This window comes from Mus caroli, chromosome 18 (assembly GCF_900094665.2).
Source record: "Mus caroli chromosome 18, CAROLI_EIJ_v1.1, whole genome shotgun sequence".
Taxonomy (NCBI): Eukaryota; Metazoa; Chordata; class Mammalia; order Rodentia; family Muridae; genus Mus; species Mus caroli.
The window spans coordinates 21,723,376-21,745,552 of NC_034587.1; the positions used below are offsets into that span (position 1 = coordinate 21,723,376).

General features: G+C 44.8%; 1 protein-coding gene across 4 annotated transcripts in view; it reads left to right on the forward strand.

Moving 5' to 3' along the window:
* Positions 1-22,177, forward strand: part of Fhod3 (formin homology 2 domain containing 3) — a 416,962-nt gene that overhangs the window by 29,517 nt on the left and 365,268 nt on the right. For all 4 annotated transcript variants that reach the window (XM_021150413.1, XM_021150415.1, XM_029472088.1 and 1 more), the window contains exon 2: positions 14,538-14,644. In XM_021150413.1, coding sequence (XP_021006072.1) covers positions 14,538-14,644 — 107 coding nt within the window. The remainder of the gene's footprint in view (positions 1-14,537; positions 14,645-22,177) is intronic.

Sequence of the window (22,177 nt, forward strand, 5' to 3'; positions counted from 1 at the left end):
GAGGAGGGAGGCAAGGAGGGAGGAGGGAGGGAGTGTAGGATGCAGGCTGCCAAGGCACCTGCAGGCTGGGAACTGAGCATACACTCTGGAGCTAGCCAGCGGCTGTGTTTAAGAGCACACATTCCTGTTCCCCTTCTAAGTTCTCCCCTGTTTAATCAGATACTAATTACTCTGTGTGATAATCTCTTTTGCTTCTAATTGCCTCTAAGAGATGGGCATCCAAATACTTCCTTTATTTTTAGAAAATAGGTAAAGCATTATAAAAAAACAATGTATACTTTCCATATTGGTCTTTTATAGAAGCAGGCCATAAAACACTCATTGTTAGTTACTGCTAAAGGATTTAAGAGTCTTCAAAGGGAACTTAGTGCACCTGTACTAGTGCTCAGCAGGCTTAAGCCGGAGGATGGTAGTTTGAGATTGGCCTAGACTACATATTAATTCCTATGCCAGCATGGGCTATAGAGAAAGGCTCTGTCTCACAAATACAAATAAAAAATAGTAAGTGAAAAACCAGCCTAGCCTTTTCCAGAGGAGGATTTGAGACTCTATTCTTGGTTTCTGGGCCAACTGTCACAAACTACACCATCACTGAGACTCCCTTCTTTATACAAGGCTCTGCCGTACCTGGTCACATTGATGTCTATAGAGTGTATATTGATAGTAGAGTCATGGTCGGATTGAAGAAAATGCTTTACAGTCAACCCAGGGTTGAGGGAACCCAAGGTTCCTAGGGTTAAAAAGAACCAGGACTTGTTTTGGAAGGTGATGTACATCAGTACTCCACATGGCAGAAAAGTTTGCTAGATTAGTTAGTTTGTTTGTGGCCACTGGACAAAGGAAGCAAATTTCAGAGTCTGTGTAAGGTGTACCTACGGAACTTGTGCTGGGGTGTGGGTATGCTGGGGAGGAGGTGCTCGGTGCACGGAAGAGGAACACCTGGACATCAGTTGTGGTGGCATGTGCTTTCTCCACTGTGACACCTCCATCCCACGGCTTGTTAGTCCAGAAACTTGGGTTGAAGGAACCCTTCAGCAGTACACACAGACTTCAGTCTGAGAGGAGCTTCTTTGCAGAATTGTCACACTGGATGGCACTGTAGTCATCACAGCCCAGCTCAAGCTTACTTGGTTCTTTGTTTCTTTAACCTCCAAGGCTTCATCCAGCCTTTTAACCATGAGCCTTCTTCCCAGCCACTTCAAGTGTCACTTCCTTCTGTGAGTTTGGCTGTCCTATGCTGTCCTTTCCTATGTCATGCTGTATGTGAATACTTATTCCCTGTCTCTTGTCTCTCACCCTTGACATCACTTAGGGTTTATCAGAATTCAAGCTGGGCATGATACCTCAAGCCCAGACCTACAGGCATGTTGGTCTGCACCCTGTCTTGCTGCTGGGGTGCCTGGAGTGTGGCTGGCATGCCGCTCAGTGGAGGCAGAACACAGTCCAAAATGGGGGTACTCAGTCCTTGTTTTTCCAGAGTGGGAAACAGTGGAGTCTTGGATGGTTGCTATGGTTTCCAGTCTCCTGTGTACCCAGGCACTGCTGCACTACTCTTGGGAGTTAGGAACGAAGGTCCCAGGTCTGTGATTCCCTTCAAGGCATTCATAGGTCAGGCAGGAAGAGGAGAGGCAGAACCCTGGATGTAGGTGAGGGGTGAGGAGTGGGAAGGGTGGACCGGAATTTGGTTCCAAGTGACTGCTGAGAATATGGAGGGCCTGGGAGAAAGAAGGCTAGGAGATTTATGCACAGTTCTTTATGACGAAGGCCTCTCCCCTCAGCAATCCTTGATAAAGAGACGATTCGTGCTTGTTCAGACTACTTTATTTGATGGTAGATGTGAATGCTTATACCTTACTCAGGGTGAGCCAGGGATTAAATACCTACTGTGAGAAGGAATGTCCAGGGAGGGAGGAAGCACATTGGCTGAACACCTAGGGTCTATCTAGACACCTCATTAGCATGGAGAACTTCGGGGTTTTATGCTACATGACCAGTTGTCATGGTCCTCTTGGTGAGGTGTCATGGTTATGTGTTCTGAGCAGGTAGAGTTAGCTAGGGAGCTGGCCCCACTCCTACCACTTTCAATTCTGAGTTTCCCAAGGTTTGGGTACACCCAGCCGTACCAGATCTTTGGTCTGGTGGCATGGTCTATTTGCCCCACAGAGGCTAGTCTGGGCTGCAAAGTGAGTTCCAGCAAAGCCTGAGCTGCTTAGTAAGTTCTAGATGAAGCTGGGCTTGATAGCAAAACTCTACTCTGAAAGTACAACAAAATGAAATCAACAACAAAACAAAACAAAACAAACAAAACCCCAAACAAACAAAAGCAAACAAAATCCCCTAATATGTTGGTTCCGTGAGCATTGTACAGGATTTGAGTGTAATTCTTGCCACCTGCAAAAATCACCTCCGGATTTATTAAAGTTGACTGTTTAAAATATTTATTTGCTTAAGTACATATGTGCGTATGCATACACATTCCTTCTCCACGCATACTTTTGGAAGTCAAAACAACTTTGTAAAGTTGGTTTCAACTTCACACAGGTTCTGTGGAATGTCCGGACCCAGGTTGCCAGGTTGGGTGACAACTGCCTTTCCTCACTGAGCCATCTTTCTGGCTCTGGACCACATTTTAAAGTAATATTTATTCACTAGACTGGATGTGTAGAAAGCCCTGGAAGGAAAAGGTTGAGCAGAGGCAGTGTCTGAGCCATAAGTGAACAGAGTATAGGCCACCGGTGCTGACCACTGTGCTCAGTGGCATGGGCAAGATATTCTGAAGTCTTCTATGGCCACCTGCAGCCCAGCGTCCTGTCTCCACACATCTGGCTTTCCAAGGTATCCCTGAGGCTCATTCTCATGGATCCTGGTGCTGCAAGATTCAAACCTGGCTCCTGATTCTCACGGTAGTTGCCTGGTGGGAACAGCTCTGAGCTTGGGGGTCATCACCTTGAGGTTTTAGACCTGTCAAGCATGTCTGAGCTAGGGGCATTTCCTCATTGGTAAGAGCCTAGAGACTCATTGGAGGAGACATGCCTAGCCTACCCAGTTTTAGGGATACAGGAACTTGCATGCATTTCTGGCAGACTGGTTCCTGGGTCATGGTGGCTCTAGGTGGTTGGCATGGAGGACCGAATGGCTGCACAGCTCACACCCAATGGAGCATTGCCTTGTCTGAGCTGTAAGAAATGTCATGGAAGCCAATCTGTGAAGGGTCAGGCTTCTCTCTGGGAGAACAGCTTGAGTGTTGTGGCAACCTTATGGGACACAGGGAATATCCAGCTGACCACATACATCTGGATCTGTGGTGCCTGCTTGGTCAGAGCATTTTTCTTCAACATCTGGGAATGATTATTTTCTGCCTAAAACCTGGTGGTGGGGCAGCTGCTAGAAACTCACTTGGGTGAAGGAGGGAAACAAACAGGCAGCTGGCTTGAGCGTGGTCCTCCCTGGAGATGGCTGGTCTGAAGTATTTTCTGGAACCAACTTCTTTCATCTTTGTTCTGAATCAGAAAGTCCTGTCTGGTCACAATTATTCCACTGACTGTAACTAAAGCCATTTGAACTGCTTCTGGGAAGGACCTGAGGAAAAGTCTGATTTTGGCTTTGAAAAATTTATGTAGATAAGGTTGTGATAGTTAACATTGTCAACTTGACAAGATCTAGGATCAGCTAGGAAACAAACCTCTGTGTCTGGAGGGAGCATCTTGTTTGGATTAACTGAGGTGAATGTTGGCAGCACAAAGAAGGGGACAGAGCTGAGTACCAGCATGCATTCTCTCTGCTTCCCCAGTGCAGGTGCAGTGTGACAAGTGGCCTTGAGCCAGTGCCTTCCCCACTATAATAATATGGATTTTTAACCTGTGAGCCAAAATGAACCCTTCCTTTCTCAAGTTGTCTTTGTAGGTATTTTGCTGCAGCAACAAGATAAGTAATTTATATAAAGCCTCACTGTATAGTCCAAGCTGGCCTCAAACTCCCAATCCTCCTGCCTCAGGCTCTGGAGTACTGAGGGTACAAGTATGAGCTACCACCCTTGCAAAGACAAAAGGATCTACATACTGAAAACTTTTCTCTTATCCCTTTTACTATTATCACAAAAAGAAAATGTTTTAACACTTCTGGGGATCCAACCATGAGCCCTACTTGTGATAGTCAAGGGCTGGTCTACATAGCTAGCTCTAGGACAGCTAGGACTACAAAGAGAGACCTTATTTCAAACCAAAACCAAAACCAAAACCACAAACTAAACCAACCCAACCAACCAACAGGCTAGCCAGCAAGGTGGCCTATATTTTAACTTTCAAGTGTTTCTGGAGAGCAATACAATGACTGAGGGTGAGCCTAAATCTCACAGAGGAGAATCTTCAAATTCAAATTTCACAGTAAAACATATTGTACTTAAAACTTTGATTTTGAGTGGGTGAGATGACTCAGTGGGTAAAGGAAATGCCATATAAGCCTGTCCACCTGAGTTTGATTTCTGGAACCCATGCAAAGGTGGGAAGAGAGAAAAGACTCCACATTGCTATCCTCTAACCTCCACAGGCTTGCTGATCACTTATCCATATATATGTGTATATGTGTATGTGTATATGTGTGTGTGTATATGTGTGTGTATATATATATACATATATATATATATATATGCAATAGTATAAATAAAAGCCTAAGTTACAGAATCTCATTAATTCTTAAAACTTAATAATCAGCAATCTTAAGTTCAATTATTTTATTTTCTGCCAGTGGTTAGACTCTTCAGACACTCCAACATTCCTAGAGTTACAGACCAGTAGCTTTCCCCTCAGCTACAGAGGTGTGCGCAGTGGTTCCCGAGTGTGGCCCATGAATACCTCAGAGCTGGCTGTGGCTATAACCATGCCCACAACTGCCCCCCAACACAAGTCATCCCCACAAGGAGAGCTCACATTCTCTCCCCAGACGTGTCTGAGGCACAAAGTAGAGATGACAATGTGTTTGGGCTTCACTTTTTTTCAAAAATAACATTAACTTGGGGGTATTAAGGCATTTTGAGGAGAGGGGGTTCACTTTAGGGGTGTCTTTTTGGATGGGCTGTATGAGTCCCCTGAAGCTGTAGGAGAGTTCTTTCTCACAGATGGACATTCTGCTCTTGAACAGGCAGTGTCTGCTTTCTCCCATCCCCTCTCTTCCCTTCCTTTCCTCTCCCCTTCTCTCAGCTTCCCTCCCCTTCTCTTCCCACCTCTCCTTCCCACTTTTCATTATCTTTCCTTCTCTCCCCTCCCCTTCTCTGCCCTCCCCTCCTCTTCCCTTTGTTGTCTCCCAGTTTAACATGTACAATTTGCCATTTATAGGTACATGATGCCTATAAGTGTTTAATCGTGTTGAAAAAGTTATGACAGAGATTACAGGGGAAAATGATGAAAACCGTTCCCAGTCCTTTACTTCGTGATATAGGCTGGGGAAGGCATCACTGTGAAGCAGGGTCCTATAAACAGAGTGGTCAGCAAATTACCACAAAGCTGCTTGCTGTGGAGGTGTAAATGAGAGAGGCAGGTGGGCTTGCTGACCTAAGCACTCAGGATCTCATGACAGCACACCTTACAGGAACCTGGGCAGAACTCTGCAGAGGTGTTTTGAGGGGGGATTTTCACTCATCACTGAGCCAGGGCTGTCTGGTCATATTGTTAATGAGTTACTAAGGGAACAGAATAAGGACATGGTTGATTTCATGCTGCTGATGTGGAACTTGCTCGGTTATTGAGAAGGGCTGACTGTACACAGCATATAGTGTTATAGCTGAAAAGAAACGAAGGGACACTAGTCATAGTGTCTACATAAAGAGAAATTGCATCTCCTGAGCCATGGTCCCGACTTACAGCATATATGATCCAGGTGGGCCGGTGGCCTGGAAACTTGGATAGTGTATACACCAAAGGAAGTGTTGTGGAGCTTAGCCTGGGGAGAGGAAACTACAGGGGCTCTATATTGCTCTGTTCTTCCTGAGAACAGAGAACCTGGAGTTTAATTCTAAACTATTGGCAACTAACCAAAGCTATTGTAAATGGTCAAGCTGGCCACACCAAGCAAGGCAGAGAGCTGTTCACTGATATTGTGACATCTGCCAGTCTCTGCTGTTTTACAGCTGTGATAATGACCAATGAGACTGGTTTTCTCTTCTTCTGGGGATGCTCTGATTGACTCGTGTGTTCAGGCTTCCTGGCTAGCAGGCAGCTCATCCTGTAGAATTATTGAAAGCATTTCCTCGAAGTTCGCAGTGGCAGCCAGCTGGACTTTCTGTGAGGTGTGGCTTCTGTTCTTTGGCCCAGTCATGGCTACCAGGTGGAGCCAGAGTGTTGGTCCATTTGTGCTGTTTCCAAAGATCTCAGTGCATCTTTTCTGGGGTGTTATCCTGATATCCACAGTTGGCCCCAGGGATATACTTGCTCATTAGGAGGAATCTACTAGGCTACAAGGTGGTATTGAAAGAAGAGCCAAGGACTGGGAGAAGAGGAACAAGTTCTGAAGCAATTAGGGCTTCAGTGTTTGCTCTTGGCTTACTTCTTCCCTCAAGGAGTCTAACAGTATCATTTCTGTCTTCTGTCTCAGAGTGAAGCCTAAGATCCTACTCACAGTGAATCTATTCACTGGGTCATGGTAGGAATTATACAGACCCTTGGCATCCAGATGCCTAGACACACAGAATTTGGATGTTTGGCTGTGACCCAATGTTCTAGGAAGCTACTGTATGCACTGGCATCTGAGAACCACTGAAGATAGATGGTGGAGACCCTGGGTTGAGGGGTCTTGGGGTCCTCAGTCATATTCTACAGGCCTTATCATGAGGGATGTAAGTAGCTCCCTGTCGACCATCTATCCCTGGCTCACAGCCACAGGCTGTGTTGTAAGTGCTGCTCCATGATGGTTCAAATCCTTTGCCCACTTTTAAATGGGGTTATTTGCCTGTTGCTGTTCAGATGTAACAGTTTCTTATATGCTGTAATACAAGTTCTTTATAGACATACACATGTCTTTCATAGTTCTCCCCTTCATTTCATTTTCTCAATAGGATCTTTATTGTATAGCTCAGGCAGAGAGTACAGTGGACAGTTCTTGGTGACAACCCTTCCTAGTCCTGTACTTCATGATGTCTGCTGGAAAAGGTATCACTGTGAAGCAGGGTCCTATGAACAGGGTGGTCAGCAGGTCACTGTGAAGCTGCTTGCCCTGGAGATGTAAACGACAAAGGAAAGATGGTGCATGCTGACCTGAGCATTGCCATGGGGGCTCATAGCCATCGGAAACTCCAGGGGTTCAAATGTCCTCATCTGGGCTCCGTGGCCTCTGCAGACATGGGGCACACATAAATACATTGTAGGCAAACACCTATACACATAAAGAGACTCAAACAAAACAACTCCCCTAGACACCACATGCATAGACACATACATACACACACACACACACACACACACACACCACAACACAATATACACATACCACACACACAAACCACAGACACAAACACCACATACACTACACACACTACAACACACACACACACACACACACACACACACACACACACACCACTACACACATATACCACACATATACCCCACAGTACACATAAATACTACATACACACCACACTACCCCCATATACACCACACCACACACCACACTACACCATGCACACACACCACACACACACACACACACACACCCCACACCACACTATACCACACACAAACCACACACATACCACATATACATACCACACACCATACTACACCACATATACACACACACACTACACAAAAAAACCCCAAACACATTCACAAAGTGAGTGAAAAAGAAACAGAGAAAAAGAATGTAATTAAAATTAAAATTTAGTTCTTTGAAAATAAGAATAAAAATTGTGTATGATTTTTCTTAAGTAACCCAATGTCTTCATTATTTGCTGAGACACAATAAACAAAGCAGGTGAGAAAGAGAAATCCCAACTTTATCCCTGACCCACATACTTTGAACCTGGTGTTTCTCATGTTGGTGAATAGTGCTTCTATTTACTGATTGGCTCAGTCAAGAAATTCAGGATTTTGCTTGTGTTAGACACTTTCATATTGTATCAGTCATCCAGGCTTTCTCAAGCTCCCTACTTTAACCCTCATATCCTTCCCTTCCTTCCCCCTCTTTCCTGAAATAGCGATGGAATTCTTTTTTAACTTAAGTAAAATGATGTGGAACACAGGACACGGTACTCACATAAGCCAATTCATTCTAGCTTTTTGTATTAAAAAGCCCAATATACCTTTGGCTGTTTAATGATGAAAAGTGATTTATTTGCCTGAATATCTGTTACCATTTCCCGAAGCTCATGCCTTTATCTTCTTGCAGATTTTGGCAGAGATTCCCATTGTGGGTGGGTAGGCTGCATGCGCGTCTTAGTTTAAATGGAAATCTAGAACTTGATTTGGAAACTCTCTGAGTCAGCTCAGCACAAGGCCACTTGTGCTTGGGTTGCTGACCACCAACAGCTCACCTATGGGTCAGAGAAGCAAGATCAAGCTACTCTCAAAACAAGGACACTCATAATATTTCATAATTCCAGGGGCCAGTTCTTCAGAGATATCCTTACATTTTTCCCTAAATCATTTATTAAACTGACTGTGTTACAGCTCTGCTGAAGAGACTCACCGTCCCTAGGACTGCACTTGGTAAGGGCTGGTCAGCAGCACTGATTTCCTTTCGATATTGTGTAATCCAGTTTCATGGTTTCTTAAGAAAACCAACTCATTGTTTCTTGTATTTACATTTTTAGTTTTATCCTTATAGATATGATGTTTTTGTTATGAAATGTATGGCATCGTCGTTAGGGTACAAGGGGCACCAGGAATGGTATCTGTGTGAATACGTATATCTGTGGCTGTTTAAATACTTTAGGTAAAATGCATAGTCTGTTTATAACCTATGCCCATCTCTGTGTGTAACATATGTCATCCCTAAATTACTAACAATATGCAAGATGATCTCAACAGTTACTGCACTGTATAGCTAGGCAACAGGAATGAAAGACTGGCTGTCCTGTGTAGAGTACTACTTCCTCTGATTTAACCTGTATATGGCAAGCCTATATCTTATCTAAGATATCTAAGTCCAGCTTCTTGTCTCTGCTGCCTTTGGGTGCAGCTGTTCACTAACTGACCAGCTGAAATGCACTGTCTGCCTTTGTGCTTCTCTTAGAGCAGTGGTCGGCTTGAGGTGTACACTAAAGAGGCTCACGGTGAACTCAACCTTTGAGAGGACCAGGGCTCACGTGGTGCATAATTTTTGAGCCAGGAGAAGCCTGGGATCACAGAGCTCAGAAGGTCTGGGCAGAATCTATCATAATTTGCTTTACATTGGTTACTTTCTTATCACTGTGATAAAATATTTAGCTAAAGCAACTTGAGGGAGGGTAGATTCATTCTATGGGTATAGTCTATCATGGTGGAGGTAGCAAGGCAGTGGGCACAGCTCCTGGCTGCAGCAGAGGGAGCTTCTACACATCTGGGCAGACCAGGAGGCAGAGAGGGTGGAGACAGGATCCTGTATACAGTGACTCACTTCCTCTAGCTATACTCTGCCCCCTTTCCTCCAGTTCCTTTCCTCCCTCCATGCCCTTCCATATATGCCTTCCTGTTCCCCTTCAAACTCATGACCTCTCTTTTCATTAATTGTGCATATAATGTTACTTGCATGTATGTTTTCAGAGCTGCGTATTTGGTATTGGATAACAATTGGTGTGCGCTTCCCCAAGGAAGACTATTCCTTCCACGCACAGCATCCCCTCTGCTTCTAGTTCTTTGTGTAGGAGTGAGGCCTCATGGTTTTTCCCTCAACCACTTTGTCATGTCCACTGTTGTTTTCCCTTGTTCAGCTCATGCTTAGGCAGCCACGTTGGTGGGACTTTACGGGTATGGTTTCTGACATTACTAGGAGACACAATCTCACAGAAAATTCCGTGATTCTCTGGCTCTAATAATCTTCCCACCCCCCATTCTGCAACATTTCTTTAGGTTCCACATGCTTCTGTAGATGTATCCCTTGGCACTGGGATCCACAACCCCCTGTTCTGACTGGTTGTGGTTTTCTATAATGGTCTATCTATGTTGCAAAGAGACATTTCCTTGATGTGGTGTGAGGACTACACTTATCTGTGGGTGTAAGGACAAACATTTAGAATGTACTTAGGCATTATGCTGGTTTAGTGAAGTGGTGGCTGTAGGTTCTCCTCCAAGACCCATGACCTCACCAGACCTAGTAGTTGGCTAGATTCCCTGTACTAGGCATGATTTCCCTTACGTCCAATTCGAGAGTTGTTGGTTACCACCAAGGTTACAGCCAAGTTGTCCGTTACCACTATTGCATCTTCTGAGTTATTATGCTATATTGATCATTATTGTGGTTCATGGGCTTCATAACTGGGTAGGACTATTATTTATTCCCCTCCTTTGGTAACTTCTGGTACCATGAAAACTGGTGCTCAGGGAGGAGGGATTAAGGTCAGTTCTGGCTTAGGCATCTCTGGGCCTTGTGTCTGAAGTACTTGGTATCTTTAGCAATAGGGACTTAACTTCTACCTCTGGGGGTGGGTAGAAACCAAGGGTAACAGCAATAGCCTGTATGTTTTAAGATCATGGAAAACGATGATTAATAACTCAAACAAGGGGTTCTCACACCTGGTACCTCTTAGGGGATCCACAGCCTCCCCAAAACAGTGCCACCAGTTGGGGACCAAGTGTTCAAGCACAAAAGCCTGCTAAAGTTTCACATTCAGACTATAGTACTGTCCTCTTTTACTTTGAAGTTTGCAAGAGGGCTAAGGTGGAGCAATAGAACTCCGGGGACTAGGGGCTTTAAATGCCTCTTCTTCTGACTTCTCTGGGAGGGGCTTTGAAATCATCATTCCCTAATTCCTTGGTGCTTCAGACTCCTCATACTCAGCACCTGGTGTTGTCCTTTGTCCCCAGCAGGAGTTTCAGCTCAGGGACGGTTAAGGTTAGATATGCACTTTGTGTTCCATCTCAGGGCTGGATAAGTGGTGGGCATCCCTGCATGGACTTGTCATTAGAGGGGGACTTGTGATAGCCTCTCACCCTTCATTCCTCCTGTCTCTGGGAACTCGGGTGGTCAGATTTGCCTCACGTGTCAGCTGTGGGTGGTCTGTGGTGACAGATTATGGAGAAAGGAGATTGACCTAAATGAACAACCATGGAATCTCAGAGAAGCTTGAGGGTCTACTGGGAAGTGCTAGCGTGGGTTTGTCTCCCTCTGATTTCTCTTGGGCTGTCTCATGTGTCAGTCATCAGCCGTTGGATCATCCACAGCTTGGCAGTCTAGGTTGGACTCACTCAGTGGCAGAATTCCAGTAACTGGAAGGGAGGACAGCTCCTGGGAGCCAGTGCCTGTAGTTGTCAGCTAGGCAGCATCAGGTATCACCCATGAGGAGCAAGACACAGGCCAGCATGGGTCCCAGGCTGTTATACAGAATCCCATGGGGAGGCTATAGATGTGAACCTGGGAGGGTCCCATGAAGTGACACAAGTGAGTGAAGCTCATTTGAGATTTTCTTTAAACTTTGAAGTCTATTGTTAAGTCTTGTATTTTCTCACTTCTACACAACTACCAAAATTAGTTTAAAGGGTAGCCTCATGTGTATTTATAGAAGGGTTCTGTTCAAATCTATTTCAGGGCTGCACAGAAACGTTATTGCCTAGACTAGGCTTTCTCTAGACTTGCTGCCAGAACCCAGATAATCATTAAACCACCCCAGCAACACACCACTTCACTGGCTTAAGGAAAGGAAAGAATATATAAATCGAGACGTGACATCAGCCTTACTTCAGATGTTTGAGGTTTTTTTCCGGAATGGTGAGCCTGCCCTTTTGGAGTACATTTTCTTTGTAGGAGCAGTCAAAAGAACCCCAGAATCACTTTGTGCGGCATCTGTCTAAGGAGCAGAGGATTTTTTTCTCTGTCTTTGGGCTGCTTGTTTAAATGGCATGTTTTGACTGGGGCGAGAGTGGGGAGTGGCACAGTTAGGAGACGTAGAAGGACCTTTCTTGTGGGTCTGGAATTGACTCCCTCTGGAGCAGCTTGATCCCTGCCAGAGCCCTGGCCACAGGTTGACAGGCTGCAACCTGATCTGAAGTCTCTCAGCCACGCCACTGTCACTGCCCCTAAATTTCCTAATCGCCACCCTTCTATAATAACCCTGTAATGCTCTCTTCCCACATGGCTCTCTGCTTTGTCTTATGTCCTGAAGTGCCCGACAGTGTCCTGGCCACCAAACTTTCAGCCAAGAAAGGAGTGCAGGGGACATGCTGCCAGGGGATCAGGGTTGACATGAAAATTGTCTGAGTCAGGAAATTCCAGGACCCTTAAGTCATCTGGGAGGACATTTGACATGAGAGGCCAAGGCAGGGATCAGGTTGCCTCCCCCAAGCAGGAATGGAGACCAGGGACTCAGTCTGGTTGGGAGGTATCTTAGTCCTTTAGTAGGGAAAGTTTGGATATTTCTGCCTGAATTTTTATAACAACCAGTTTGAAATTAGCCTTTCCTCATTGTCTTTACGCCTTGGCTTTGGACATTTGTTTTGGAAGTTACTTAGTAGTTACTGCTGAGGTTGAAACGGTTAATCTTTGTTGTCAACTGGATGACTTAGAGTCACCATGGAGACATAGCTCTGAGTTTGTTTACAAGGATGTGTCCAGGAAGGTTTAACTGAGGAAAGGAGAACCATCTTGAATGTGGGTGGCGCCATCCCCTAGGCTTGGCTTTTAGACCAAATAAAAAGGAGGCAGTGAGCTGAGCTCCAGCATTCAAACGTCTCTGCTTCTTGACTGTGAACAGTGATTGGCTGCTTCTTGATCCTGATTCAATAACTTCTTAGGCATAATAGACTATATCACCTCTTAAACTACAAGACAAAACAAACCCTTCCTTCCTCAGGTTAAGTGTTTTTAGAACATCAGTGACCAAAGTAACAATACAGGCTTCTACCAGTTTGTAAAAGTGAGACTGAAAGCTGATCACCAAACTCTGAACTATCTAGGTGAGTTCACTATGTCACTGTCATCGCAACCCGGACACATTTTATCCATGTGCCTTGGCTCACATGATGCTAGTTTAAATATTAATCTTGAGTTTCGGGTGTAATGGTGAGGCTGAGTATGCATCATGGGAAGGGTCTGGCAGTGTGATGATTCCATTGGGATCTTAGCCTTTATGTACCAGTTCCAAGGCAGTCTGTCCCAGGGCAGTCAATATCCCAATTTGATCCTCATCCCTGGTTGTTCTGGGCACACCCACATATTCCTCTTAGGGGACCAAGAGGCCCATGTTCACCTTTTCTTTTTCAGTTGACAGACTTACTAGCACCATTGAACAGGGGCTTTCTCACCCTTTAATTAGGGGATCAAGGTGGTGACATTTGGCTAGGGAGCAATGATACCCTTCTCCTGGGTTGGGACTTGAGCAATATTATGGGGGGGGTGTTGGCATCTCTTCTGAAGACAGTCACTGAAGCATAAACAGAGGAAGAGCATCCACTGACTGACAGTTGCTCTTACTTGTGTCTTACTCTAATCTACAGTCTATTTGTCTGTCCCACTCATTCAGTGAAACCATATCTTTGAGGGAAGGAAGCCTTTTTGTGTTCTTTGGTGCCCTGCCTGGGTCAGATATATAATTTTGTTAAGATGGTGATTGGGAAATGGTGGTAGTTAGTGATGCCTGGAATGTGAGGGTGGGGATGGAGATGGGAGTAGGGGGTGAGAGTGGGATAAGGCAGACAGTCTGAGACTTGAGGATCTTGTTGTCATAGACCAGGAAGATTGTGGGGTTGTCATTTGTTATTTGGGGCTTGTCACAGAACAAGTTGAGGCAGATCCTTGGCAGGCCTTGGGGACCACAAAGGAAGAGTCAATATTGAGGCTGCTGGGAATTAAGCTGGAAATTCAAAATAGAGCTGACTGCCATTAGGTCAGGACTGCAGCTGTGATCACCACGGCACTTCTGTCTTTCCTCTTGCCTCTGCCTCTAATGTGCTGGGATTTCAGTCATGAGCTACCATGGTCATCTGCACTTTGGGACTAGAGTCTTGACTCACCAGCTAGAATGATAAGCCATCTTGACAACTCAGAAATCAAACATGACATTATATACTTGGTTTTCTCATAATATTAATCACAGTCTTTGGCAAAATAATTTACCTGTGTTTCTAAGTGTAAGTAACCATTCTAAATGTAACAAAATGATGCTGACTACAACTTCAGAATCTTTACAACCTGGGCCAGTGCCAGCTCTCTGACAGACGCCTCTGTCCACTTGTACCAAGTGGGCCCCAGGATGCTTTTACTAGTATAGTCCCTCCTCCAGCTAGGTACCACAGTTTAGAGTTTTTACTCTAAAAACTTGGTTTTTAAAAAACCCTAGAGGGCAACTTAAGTGACCTGATGGTACCTGGTCCCTAACAGAAGAGATGGCTAGAACTAACTCCTCCTTTCTCTCCCAGCTCGATGACTGTACCCTGCAGCTGTCCCACAATGGTGCCTATCTGGATCTGGAGGCCACGCTGGCGGAACAGCGGGATGAGCTCGAAGGCTTCCAGGATGACACAGGGTAAGCACAGCCATTGTCCCTGCCCACTGGCCTGACTTACCCCCATGCTGGTGTGTTGAAGTCTTAAACTGCTTTGGAGAAACCACGTCGCCTTGACATTCACTTAGAATCAGGCAAGGACTTGTTGTTGACTGTAGATCTTTTTCTATCTTGAGAGACTTTGCTCCTTGTGGGTAGTGTGGCTTAAGAGAAGTTTTTGAGATGGGTTAATTGAACACATAGTATTCTCTTCTAAGGGATTTTTAACCTGAGCAAAACAAATCAACATTCTCTAGATTTTTGTAGATTGACAACTATTTTAGTCATTGCTTCCAGTAGTTTAGTTGATATTTTACTTTCTTGGCAGATCCTGGTAGTTTTATGGTGTATATCTTTTTAACTCACTATAGTGGGTAAAATAATTATTAATTATGTCAATTAATATGTTATTTCTTAGCCTACATCTGGATTGCTTGATACTTAGAATTGTTATACTAAGAGATAGGGCAATACTCATGATAAATTAGAGATGTATACAGAAAGTGAAACCTCTGTTGGACTATTCACACAGATAACCAGCCTTCCTGTGTCAGCTGGGAAGCTGACAGAGCCATCTGATAGGGCTGTCTCTCTTCCTCTCCCTAATCTACCTTGAACCAGGCATAGCTGTGATTGTATCAACACCTTCAGTGTTATTGAGGCTTCACAGATTATTCTAATTGTTGTTATGTGGTGTTCAGAGACCTCCAAAGTTATCTGACATTCCCTTGGCCAAACTCAGACCATATCCAGGTGGATACTAGCTGGGAGTATTGATTTTTCATGCAGAGTTCAAAGAATGGCACTCTACAGCCATAGAATGAGTTTCCCTGGCCATGGTCATCAAAAAGGTCAAGGTGCCTTATAGGATCAAACAAAGTTCTTAGAAGATATCCAGTAGAGGAAGGATAAACTCTCTGGGTGCTTCATAGGGTGCACACTGCAAGAGGAGTGTCTCCAGCAACATAACCACCTATCAGCATGATCATCACCTTTCAGATAGGTGCTCATGGACCTATCTGGGCCCCAAACCTGCAATATAACAGAGGATGACCTTGATCTTCTGTCCTCCTGTCTTCATCTCCCAGGCACTGGAGACTGAACCCAGGGATTTGTTCATGTTAGACAAGCACTCTACCCACTGAACTACATCACCAGCCCTCATCAGCGTCTTAAAACTGGACATTAAAGGATTACAGGGGATCCAGATACAGGGGAAATTCCATTGCAATAGTTTTTGCCTATGTCTGACAATGGCATCCCTTTGTAGATGTCAGAATACTGGCTAGAATGACAGTCTCATTGGATGCCTTCATGGCTCACTGATCAAACAGACCCCATGAGTGTTATGAGTAGATCATTGTCAACTTGAGAAATGTGTCTAGTGATGCAATGCTTAAAGAGCAAGTCCTGCCTGATCTTTTTTTTTTTTTTCAAAAACTTGAATGATTTGGAGATGGAAGTATAAGAAAAGAAAGTGCTAATGTATACAAAAGTCAGCAAAGTTAGAATAAAGTGAAGGGAAGAGACCACACTGAGGCTCCTGTTTTGAATAGTTAATTGGAGGATTTAGTAATGATTGGATTTTGTTGGTTTCACTATCATCAAAGACAACTGAAGGTCAGATTTCACATCCCAAGTAATAGAGCCCGGAGCAGATGGTGAGCCAGGTGTGTATACACAGTAGAACCAATTCCAGGGTCGGCACCTCTTTGCTATCCCAGGAGCTCCTGGCAAAGACACTTCAGGTCCTACACAGCATGCAACTGTGGTGACATGAGGTTGGTTTGGGCAATGACACTAGTCTTGGTCTACACCATTTCCTTCAATGGGAACAGCCAAGCCACACTGCATCTGGGGACCAGAGAAGAGACGATACCATTGCTGCCATCAACCATCATGATGCAACATCTCATGGGTGACACCAGCATTCAGATGCTATAGATGTCTCCATAGATGGTACTACATGGTTGGGGAATGTAAGTGCTATTCAGTGCTTGGCTTCTCCTGTGTCCCCATCTGAGTATTACCTAACCACAAGCCCATGCTATAGGCAGACCTGTGGTAGTTCATCTTGAATGGCAAGCTACCTGGACTGAGGACTGCCTAAGGGACTATTAAGGCACACCTCTTGCTGTGTCTGTGATTTACAGAGAGAATCAACTAAAGTGGGAAGACCCTCATGAGTGCAGTCTGGGAGTCTGGATGAAATAAAAGGGGAAGGAAGAGAAATGTTGCTAGCCCATGCATTCTGTTTGTCTGCTTCTTGTCCTCTACCATGATGGGAAGGAACCCCTGAAACCATGGACAGAAAAAAATCTTTCATTCCCTAAGTAGATTTTCTTGGGTATTTGTCACAGTGATGAAGTCTGACTAACCTAAGCTGGGTTCCCATTTCTGTTCCCTCCCCAGCCCCAATAAGTGATAATATAAGAAAGGGACTCAAGGCATGGACACTTCAGTCCGGAGCTCATAGCCCACAACATGATGGGTAGGAACACATTGACAGATGTGTTCCAAATTCACCTCAAAGGTTTGTGTATCTTTGAAATGGTCTTTCTTCATAGTGACTGTCCCTTGAATTTTGTAACGTACCTAAGAGTATGACAACATTGTCTGTCCTGGGTCTGGGGAGCAGAAGGCCCACGAGAATAGTGGCCTGGAACTTAGAGTCTCTCCCGGGTTCTCTCTTAGGTGTGTGGCATTTGACAAAGTTTATGTGACTGAAATTCATGTCTCCCATGATCAAGGGTTAAAATATAATGTTTCCTAGTTAGGATCTACCCTTTTTAGGTATAAACACAGCTAAAGAAGTATTATTTTTGAATAAATTACAGGAAGATGGTCTAAAAATTCAGGTTGTGAGACTGGCATTTTTCTGTGGTGAGTTTTGGAGTGGGCTCCTTTGCTAGAGGAGTCATTTCTTTGTTCCCGTCCTTTGCTTTGCTCCTTTTTGCCAAGACTAAAAATTAACTCACTTGTTTGGAATTACCACTTGGGCCCTAGCTAACCAGAGAATAGGAGAGAGACCTTCAGCAGAGGAAGGACAAAGCAATTATACAAACAAAACCAAGCAGGGTCTGTTGCCTCCCAAGGCCAGGGAAATCAGCACGTGTGGCACAGTGCATTGGAAACAGGCCTGGAGCTTCTGAGATTGTTCCTGACACTGCTATTGTGTGAACTTGGGGAAGCATTCTTCTGATAGACATTCACAAACTGAAGATATTTATAAAATTTATTGATGGTCTAAAGATATGTTACCTATACTATTTTCCTTCCTGTAAAACAGGTGCTCTGCTAGGCTTTTCTGTAACTCCAGGAAGGCAGCATAGTGGTTGTGTTGCTTGGTTTTTGTCAATTTGACACAAATTACAGTCATCTGGGAAGAGGGAGCCTCAGTGAGGTATTGGCTCCATCAGGTTGGCCTGTGGGTGTCTGTAAGGGCATTTTCTTCATTGTTAATTGATACAGGAGGGCCCAGCCCATCGTGGGCGGTGTCATTCCCCAGGCAGATGAGTCTGGACATATAAAGAAGTAGCTGAGTAGTCCAGAAGAAGCAAACCATTAGTCAGCATTCTTCCATGGAGTCTGCTTCAGTTCCTGCCTTAACTTCCCTGTTGATGGATGGACTGCTACCTGGAAGTGTAAGCTGAAATAAACCCTTTCTTTCCTAAGTTAGTGTTTTATATCAGCAACAGAGAAACACTCTATGGCAAGTGGTTAGGAAGTTGGTTCTTTTCCTTCACCATGTGGATCCCAGGTGTGAAACTCGGGTTGTGCAGTGAGAGACATCTCTGAGGTTGTGTATCATGGTTAGGGGTGTAGGCTTTATGGTTAACATCATTACTATGCAACCATGGTGTGTAACTTTACATCTCTGAACCTCAAGTTCCTCATAAAGATTGATAGTACAGTCATGACCTTGTGTGTTACTGGGTTCCAGCACTCCACACTCATGCATTGAACTCATAGTTGTTGGCAATTATAGCCAGAATTTGGAGTCATGGTTCACTGAAATGGGCAGTTCAGAAGTTATAGCCGTACATGGCACATGGAGGTTATGAGCATCCTGGTTGCAGTAAAAGGTTTCTAAATGGAATGAGAATTAATTAAAAGTTGAAACGTCATCAGAGCAAGCTGTTGCTGGCAGTGCTCGCCTATGCCGCATTCGTGAGTACGCCGCAGCCTCACTTCATCTTCAATAACTATAGAGTTATATGAATACTCCAGAATTGTGTAGACCATTGCTACCTGCCTGGCTGTGTGTCCAAGTGGCCTTCAAACAAGAGGACAGCTGGGGTGGCTTCAGTAAGTGCTAAGAGGGGGCGACCCAAGCTCCTGCTCACCAACTCTGGCTATTCTAGGCAGTGTGCCTCAGAATATACTGGCTGAAAGCATTTCACATGTGCTGATCTCTACGTCCCAGCTTCAGTGGTTTACAGGAAGGCCTGGAATTCTGTTTTTTAAATGAGCTGTCCCAGTGTTTGGATGTTTGGTTAGGGGACCTCTGGTGTAGGCTCTCAGTTTCACCGACAAATGCCATCCTTTGGAGTGCTTCTCAAACCCCCACCTCAGCCCATGAATCAGAGTCTGGGGGTGGGCCCAGGCAAGGTGGCTTTTTAAAGTATATTCACCTGGGTTCAATGTGCTACCCTAATTGAGCTAAGTATAGCATAGACCAGTGGTTCTCAATCCTCGTAATGGTGTGACTCTTTAGTACAGTTTCTCTTGTTGTGGTGACCCCACTCATAAAACTATTTTGTTACTTCATAACTATAATTTTGCTACTGTTATGGATTGCAATACAAATATCTGTGTTTTCTGATGGTCTTAGGTGATCCCCGTGAAAGGGGTCATGCCCCACAGGTTGAGAACTGCTTGTGTAGACTATGACTGTGTGATTGGTTGAGCTATTGTAGCAAATAACCTGTGTCGAGGAACATTCTCAGAAGCCTTGTTGTGAGGTCATGGGGTTAGGGGTGGACAGAAGAAGGTAAGGCCGGCAGCGGGAGAAGCATGAAGTAGGTGCCAGTCCCATGCGGTTCACTGTGGAGGTGAGAAAGGGGTGACCGAAACTTGGTAACCGTGACTCCTCATGGTGCCAGTGTGCATAGGGGCAAACAGAATTATGCAATTTGCCTGTGACAGTAGGGGGCAGTGCACAGAGAAGGGACCATGCTGAGAAGGAGGGAACTTGTGGAGTAAGGGTAACATGAGAGAGTGAGAAGTGCTTACCCATGTTAGTCTGAGGTGTAGCAAGAGCAGGCAAGGCTGAGAGAGATGGGCCTGGAGCCAGATGAGAAGCATCAAGCCACAGAAAGGCTGGGGATGGATGGCCTGGAGCGCTTTCACCTGAAGCCAGCACAGAGTAGGTAAGAAGGCCACGTTCTGGCTATAGCTGTTACTCAGGTGGCAGCATCTGGGCCCCCTAAGACCTTAGCCAAGAACTGAGTACTGCTGCATGTTGGCATCCCAGCTAACACTGGCTTGAACATTTTATATTTATCACACAAAAGAGCTTATAAAAGAGACTGAAAAGCAAAGCCATAGATTGGGAGGAAAAACATTTTAAAACACAAATTATATAAAGGATGTGTGTTTAAAATATGGGAAGAACTTTCAAACTCAGTTCACAATGGGCCCAGATACACATCGGGCCAAGGGAAGGAGTTCTCAGATAAGGAAGACACTGTCAGGTAAGCACGTGTTGGCATGAGATACCATGAACACCTATTAGAACATCCGCATGTGCTGGCCAAACCCAGTGCAGGCAAGGATATGTATGGATCCATGAGACACTGGTGTGTTACTAGACAGTGCCAAATGAAAGACAACCTCAGGGCTCCTCGCAAGTTAAATATGTTTTCTGTTTAGCAATGGTCTCCTAGATGTTCAAGCGAGGTCCAAGCTCACATCCATGCAAAGTCTGTGTGAGGAGGTTCAAAGCAGCTTTCCTCAGAATCTCCAGTATTGTGTAGCAGCCAGGATGTCTTTATAGGCAAGTAGCATATAGGGGGGCCATATGATGAATATTCAGAGATAAGTTGTCAGGATAGAAAAGACAGCAGGACAGATCCATCTTGTCAAGTCTGAAAAAGCCATGTGCCATTCTGAGAAAGCTAAGGCTGTGAAGCTAGGAGAAAGATTACTGTAGTTGGGTTGTGTCTGAGGTAATCCCAGCTCTTTGAAGGTTGAGGCAGTAGGATCACTGTGAGTTTGAGACCAGCCTGGCCTATATAATGAGTCTCAGTCTCAAAAATTGAAAAATTAGTGAACGTCAGGGTTTGGGGGAAGGTGGGTAGGGAGAGACAAAAGGTTAAACATGGATGGGTGTTTTAGGGTCAGCTGCTCTGTTGTGGGAAACTTGGATACAGACATAACAGCATAAGGCAAACTGACTTCATCATAGGCTCAGCTGTTGTAACGAATGTGACCACACCTGTGTAAGGTAGTGATGGAGCTTTCTGTGTGTGGTAAGTTAAGGAACAAGGAACAAAGAACTGGCTCTACATTCAGCGCACTTTATTATTATTATTATGATGATGATGATGATGATGATGATGATGATGTTGATCGTCTGTAACATGGCACCCATCAATGGCCAGGCTGACTTGGCTGGCTGCGTGAGTGTCCCTTCCTCCTTCACTCTCCCACATGTGCTCCTCCCACAGCTACACTTTAGTTGGAGTGTATGATGTCCCCAATGGAGAACTGTTTGTTCCTAAGCCAAGGATGTGCAAGTATCCTCACTGGCCTTCTAGAACTTTCAAAGAAGATTTCTTGGTAAACCTCCAAGAACTCAGGAAAAGTATGGCAAGTAGGCAGGGTCACAGAGGGAGTCGCCATGGCCCTTAGGATCGGAGGCTGCTTTTCCTTTCCCATTCTGCCAGCCTTAGGGTCTGGCTTCCATCCTTCATGCTTCATAGCTGACGGTCTGCCTGTTCTGCCTAGGACCGCATCAGCACTGTCAGGCATGTGCTGGTTGAAGGACAGTTTCCTTGTTTGTAAGCCAGGTTATCTCCAATCTGTCAGTTGAAACAACTTTCTTTCTTTCTTTCTTTCTTTCTTTCTTTCTTTCTTTCTTTCTTTCTTTCTTTCTTTCTTTCTCTCTCTCTCTCTCTCTCTCTCTCCCTTCCTTCTTTCCTTCCTTCCTTCATTTCTTCCTTCCTTCCTTCCTTCCTTCTTTCCTTCCCTTTCTTTCTTTCTTTCTTTCTTTCTTTCTTTCTTTCTTTCTTTCTTTCTTTCTTTCTTTCTTTCTGTTTGTATAAGAGTCTGATGTTTTGGTTGGAGAGATGTCTCAGTGTTTAAGACCACTGCCGCCCCTTCTTAGAATTGGAAACAATCACCCATGGAAGGAGACAAAGTTTGGAGCTGAGACAAAAGGATGGACCATCTAGAGACTGCCATATCCAGGGATCCATCCCATAATTAGCCTCCAAACGATGACACCATTGCATACACTAGCAAGCGTTTGCTGAAAGGACCCTGATATAGCTGTCTCTTGTGAGACTAGGC